The sequence below is a fragment of the Saccoglossus kowalevskii genome, chromosome 9 (genome assembly GCF_978046115.1).
Source record: "Saccoglossus kowalevskii chromosome 9, keSacKowa6.1, whole genome shotgun sequence".
Classification (NCBI taxonomy): Eukaryota; Metazoa; Hemichordata; class Enteropneusta; family Harrimaniidae; genus Saccoglossus; species Saccoglossus kowalevskii.
In genome coordinates, this window is record NC_140649.1 from 19233648 (window position 1) to 19239760 (window position 6113).

Genomic DNA, 6113 nt, shown 5'->3' on the forward strand with positions numbered 1-6113 from the left:
ACTGAGCAGCTTTAGTCAAGAGGCAACGTCTGGCCAAGGAAAGTGGAACCTACATTAACCAAAACAGGTAAAGCCTTTAATGACTGAGCTATTGCATTTTTAACATAGTATGTATTGAATTGCACATGTACAAACGACAAATCGTACATCATGTATATATGTAAATTAACATACGTTGAGCAATGTTCAGTGGCAATTCATGATATAATTCAGATACACCACAAAAAAGTGTGTGTTTACAGATATAAACCCACAGTTTTAGCCAGGGTCTAGTAAACTGCACTCGAGCTGACCCCCATGTTCAATTTACTAGACTTTGACCAAAGCTGTGGATTTATCACTTTGTTGTGGTGTTTCTCATACAAATGTCAGTCACTCGATCAGTAAATAATGTCTTCCGTATTCACTAAATAACCTAAAGGTATAGGAATATGGGTGTTGTGAGTTAATACTACCATTTATTCATGTTACAAAATGTACGTAAATAACAACAATATTTTGAAGTTATATTTTCCATAAGCGAGATGTATATTTTTTAATTAATGTAATAAAATAACAACTACATTTGAATGTATGCTCCGAAACGTTCGTAGCGCCACCATCTAATTTATTATTCATTTTGAGGTTTATATGATCACTCTCCTAGGTGGTCCAGTAAACATGTTCATTACAATGTTTAACCCGGAAATTTTACAATCCCATTATTAACTTGATTCATTTTTCGTGCTCTCTATATCTTGTATATGTTAATGGCTACTAGTTATCTGTGAGTATAATGTCTTTTACAGTATTATTATGTTAACAATATACTGTTAACGGCGTCAACTATGTAAATAGGCTGTGAAATACAAGCTTTGATAACCTGTAATGCCGTTGCAAGTGTGGCCTCGTACATGATCGTGTATATAATCTTTCCAGTACTTGTTTTCAATTTACGTCGTCTTTTCCTTAGGCAATTATAATCACTCACATATCGCACATGAAGAACAAGACATGATTTCAGTATTATTTTAATTTCGAAATAACTGTAACACATAATATTCTAATCCAGCTTTATATATTACAGCTATTTTTAGCCATTGTTTATCGATTCGTACTCAGTGTATTTTCTTTTTGAATAACAAATGTGTGAATGTCGAAAGAATAAAAAACTGTTTTTATGAAGTCCCTAATATTGTTTGTGTAAATTAAAGCTGGTTTATTCAAAGCGGAAGGATCGCCACCTGCGCACGTCCCAAGCGACGATAACAACACACGCTGAAAACAGAAAGGCTCATGGGTAGATGCTTGTTTATAAACAATGACACGCTATGGCCATCCAACGCATGTGCAGGTGATGACTCCCCCGCTTTAATTAAACCCATTTCTGATATCGTTACTCCACCATTAGTGTCTAATCCAGTGACACATACAGAGTAACAAGCAAACGGAACGGGATTTGAACAGTTCAATTCATTCATGTAAAAAAATAACACTTCCCACAAATTTCCTACTCCATACCCCGCCCTATCTCAGGGAAAGAATATTTTATGCATTGATGTGTGTGTCAACTACAATAACCAAAATCGCAATTGTTATTGCCGTTTTTAAAAAAAACATTTTATTCTTCTTTTTTGCAGTGAAAAATGGTATGGAAATGTCTCATCGATTGTTTGACTGGAAAACGAACAATGTGCATCGTATTTATGTGTTTTATTCTAGTCATATATCCCCGCATCAAAGATTTAAGTAACATCTCCTCGAAAAATCACCTAGTCAATACATTCCATGAGAGAAACAAACTAACTGTTGTGCATGATGATGTAACCGTACGACATGACTCGGAAACTGTGAACACCAGCAGGTTGAATTCTTCATTTGGCTGTATGCATTGCATATGTATGGCAGTCGTATTTTCCTCTGTTGTGCATTGATTTTATTATTTTTTCTTGCTTTAATCGATTAATAATTTGTATAATAATTTATACGATATGATCTATGTTGTAGTAATAAAATATCTGTGACCAAAGGTCATCTGAAGTTACTAATAACACGACATGTCAGGACATGACATGAAAGTATCTTATAGCAAAAATATTACATATAACGCGTATTTCCAGACTGACATTGAAGTGTCTTATTCCGGTTAACAGGAATTACACGAAAAGGCACTAGCAGCATTCATGTATTCGCAATAGTTATATAGGCGTTTTCCGTCTGTAATCAGCAAATTAAATGTCCAAGTTCACTTATATTTTGCAGCTATTGAAAAACATCCGAAAAAGGTTTATAATTCACAAAGTTCAATAATTAGCATGAAAAACAATTCAACAATTTTCAAGAGTGCTGCAATGGTAAGACTTTTTTGTATTGTTGATTTTTTGTAAAAATAGCAACTGGCATGCATTAAACTGCAAAAAGGTGTACAGCCACCGAGTTGTGCTATAAGGTGTACAGCAACTGAGTTACAACTTGATTAAATTACCAATAAATAGAATTTCAGGTCAGATACACACAAGACATCATCTAGACTTACTAGTAGCCAATGTGTATGTACCCGCTTGCACTTCTTTCTGCCTGTCTGGTATGGATGTGTAATAATTATTCAATAATTTTAATCTTTGGTTCTCTTGTGTGCAATTTCATTAAAATTATACGGTGACACAGGGCATTTCACCTTTTGTACACCATACATACATTCAAATAAGAAAAATAAGTTCATTCAGTGGTACAAATTGTTACTTCAAGTACCCCAATATCAGACTCGTGGTTGACCGACATGTTACAAATCAACACAATCAATACAACATTTGTATTTCCAAAACATGCATTCATTGTCATATCCGTCTATCTGGATATATTGTATGTCATTGAAATATGTACATAGAAGTAATTATCAACATCACGACTTATCTTACAATTTCTTCTGTTTACACAGAACAGCAACATGAAAGCGATCCAGAGAAAACGCCAGGAGCTCATTCATAAGATTTGCACAAATATGGGGAATACCACATACTATCACAGACCTAATAAGATGTCGAAGTTGATCTTCAATGAACAATATCATTTACTATACTGTAGAATTGCCAAAATTGGTACCACTAGTTGGAAACTAATATTGTTAGTTCTGTCTGGGGAACTTAATAATACAAATGCAGATTATTCTTTCAGAAAACTGCATGACCGTAAATATCCATCAGTTCCTTTAAGTTCAAATGATAAGCAAAACTACACTTCATTCTTATTTGTTCGCCATCCTTTCAAACGACTACTGTCTGCATATAGGGATAAATTTGAAACAACACTAGAGCCGAGTTTTAAGAAGATAGAACGACAGATAATATCACAATATCGTCCCAATGCGTCAATGACTGGCAGGAACATGGCACCAAAGGTTTCTTTCCTTGAATTTGTCAAATTTCTGTTGAATTACAAACCCAAATCCAATTTCAATGAGCACTGGGATTTCCAGCACAAAGTATGTTCTCTATGTGACCGATCTTTTGATTTTATTGGTCACTTTGAAAATATGGAAAAGGAATCAAATTATCTTCTTAACTATATTGGGGCCACTGATGTATTTTTCCCGGATCACAAATACAATTTCCATGTTACAAACAGCACTGACGAAAATATTTATTTGAAATACTTCTCACAAATTCCACCAAAATACATCATTAAACTATATGAATTATATAAAATGGACTTTGATCTGTTTGGATATTCTTTTCCAGATGAACTATTTTAAGTAATTAGTTCGTACCAGCTTTTTTCATTAATATGGTAATTAAATACTTGTTTTGTTTCTGATACAAACTCTTCATATTTTTCTTTTATGGCTTATTTGTTTTGTGCACAATCAGATGTTTATTTTGAAGATATTTAGTATTATACATTATACCAGTGGGTACTTTGATATTGTAATAGTTATGTGATCCTTTAGCCAATTAAAAATTGATAATATCAACTGCGTGTTTTCATAGTTGAATCAAGTGTTTCTGCAAACATCAGTAAATATTGCAATACCGTATAGCACAATAACGTGTATTTTTACATTGACATAGTGAAGATTTTATTCAATCTTTGTGAGTAGTATATGTTAATTAGGGTGATTTATGTATGAACCATGTACGGAGCAATATGATAAAAACAAAATTCTTATTCGCAGGAGCATCAGAGGGCAAACTGATTATGGGAAGACATAATATAGGATCACTCTCCGAGGGAACCCGGCATGCAGACAATGTTCATTATATAGTGTTTCCCCAACTCAGTTGATTATATGTGCCCCTTCTCGCTCTCTCTATATATAGTATTGGTTACTGATTTTCTGAATATAACGAATTTTTCAGAAGGATTGTTTTGCCCAATATGATGTTCTGGTGACAGAATTGTGTCATATATGCCACGATTTACCCGGTGCTCTGTTTTCAACGTAGATCGTATATTCCTGGATTAATCTTCATTAGGAAAATATAATCATTATCATACCGCACATGGCGAAACACTCCCGGTATTATTTTAATTGGCAAAACAAATTGAGCACATATTCCATAGATTATTTTCTGTGTTAAAACAGCTTAATATATACAATACAATATGAACACTCAGTCACCAATTCATGAATATGGCGAAACATAGTCACTAAGGGAAAAAAATACATAACGTGTTATATATTTTCAGCTGGTCTTGTTGTGTCGTTCACCTGTACATTACTTTGTTTGGAAACATTAATGGGATACATCAATTGTGTCACATGCGAGTTGCCAAAGGTATGTTTCTAATATACTTTTGAGAATTCCAGTGCTGAAATACCTGATCTGTATTCATATGAAAACCCACAATATGAAAACCTACAACTAAATGTTGTTCACGAGCAAAGTCTTATACTTATAAAAACAGACATTAGCAAATCATATGCAAATGAAATCATCACAATATCTAATTCATTTGTAAAAGGTTATATTGTGATTTTTGATATTGAAAGAAGATGCAGATATACAACAGGCCAAAACATACACTAGCAAATCATATGCCAAAGAAGTCATCACTAATTTATGGTTATGTACACACAGAGACAGAGATAGGGACCAGGACAGAGACAGACAGCCACATTGACAAGGTCAAAAGGTGTTATTTGGATCAAAGAAAAGAATGCATTAACAATTTATATAGTTTAAAAATATGTTATATTGTTCCTTTCATTTTTTAAAAACAATTCACATTTACTGTTTTGTTCAGCAATATTTTGTTATATTTTCACTTTCTCAATTAATAAATTAAAGTTTGGTTTAGTATTACTGAATCTGTCAACATTATCTACATACGTGTTCTTAGCAAACATGCTCAAAAAACTGGCTGAAACAGTATAGAAGTCGCGACATTTGAAATTTGCATGTTTGTAATTGTCAAAACTAGATCTTGTATGTATGTATTACTTCGGTTCACTTCCAATTTTCATTTTTTAGGGATAGTATGTATTAAACCATAATATGTAATAAAATCAACCTTCATATTAAATTTATTATGAAGCGGAATATGTGACAAATCTCTCCATCATCATTGGTTAGATCACATATGTACTTAATCCTGTGGTGTAACCATAACATACAGATTTTCCACCCATAAGCACATCTTTATTGTTCCATATAATGTGCGTATCTGAAATATGTTCTGTGCGCATTTGGGATTTTCGAAAATCAACACAGAAACAAAGAATATCGTTATAAAAAGTAGAAAATTTTGACTTGCAGCGAGGCAATGATTACAGTTGAGAAGCAAATTCAGCCCTTCTAATTTGTTGAAATAGTAGTTTGGAAAATGAGACCATGGTGCTTGCGATTTGAATATTCTAATTGTCCACGATAATTTTACAGCTTTAATCATCAGGGATCTATGCTGTTCATACCACTTGAATAAATATGCAGTTGCTTCCCGATACCATCAACTGCTACTGAAATGTTGTTAATAATGTAGATTATTTACGAGGTCTCAAACATTTTCCTAACATTGCTTTAGCTTGAATAGTAATAAAATAAACACCAAGTACCCAAACTGGGGTCAATGTCGGGTATAAGATTTTGGAAGCACCCACTCCGCATTCTGATTCCCAATGAGAATTAGTTATGTTT

General features: G+C 33.3%; 1 protein-coding gene across 2 annotated transcripts; it reads left to right on the forward strand.

Annotated features, from left to right (window-relative positions):
- Positions 1-651: 651 nt before the first annotated feature.
- On the forward strand, positions 652-3949 carry LOC144358425 (carbohydrate sulfotransferase 13-like). Of its 2 annotated transcripts, none has more exons than XM_078012120.2 (4): positions 652-766; positions 1620-1878; positions 2242-2333; positions 2918-3949. In XM_078012120.2, the coding sequence occupies exons 2-4, from the start codon at positions 1626-1628 to the stop codon at positions 3728-3730; spliced, it is 1158 nt and encodes a 385-aa protein (XP_077868246.2). In that variant the 5' UTR covers positions 652-766; positions 1620-1625; the 3' UTR covers positions 3731-3949. The 2 variants fall into 2 exon arrangements, with proteins under 2 accessions (XP_077868246.2, XP_085359890.1); XM_085503764.1 differs by having other exon boundaries at positions 1620-1863.
- Positions 3950-6113: the final 2164 nt, after the last annotated feature.

Bases quoted from the DNA above. Each gene is read 5' to 3' on its own strand.
- LOC144358425 (XM_078012120.2), top strand. From the start codon at position 1,626: ATGGTATGGAAATGTCTCATCGATTGTTTGACTGGAAAACGAACAATG. The intron at 1,879-2,241 runs GTATGGCAGTCG...TATATTTTGCAG, and splicing joins TGGCTGTATGCATTGCATAT to CTATTGAAAAACATCCGAAA. The intron at 2,334-2,917 runs GTAAGACTTTTT...CTGTTTACACAG, and splicing joins TTTTCAAGAGTGCTGCAATG to AACAGCAACATGAAAGCGAT.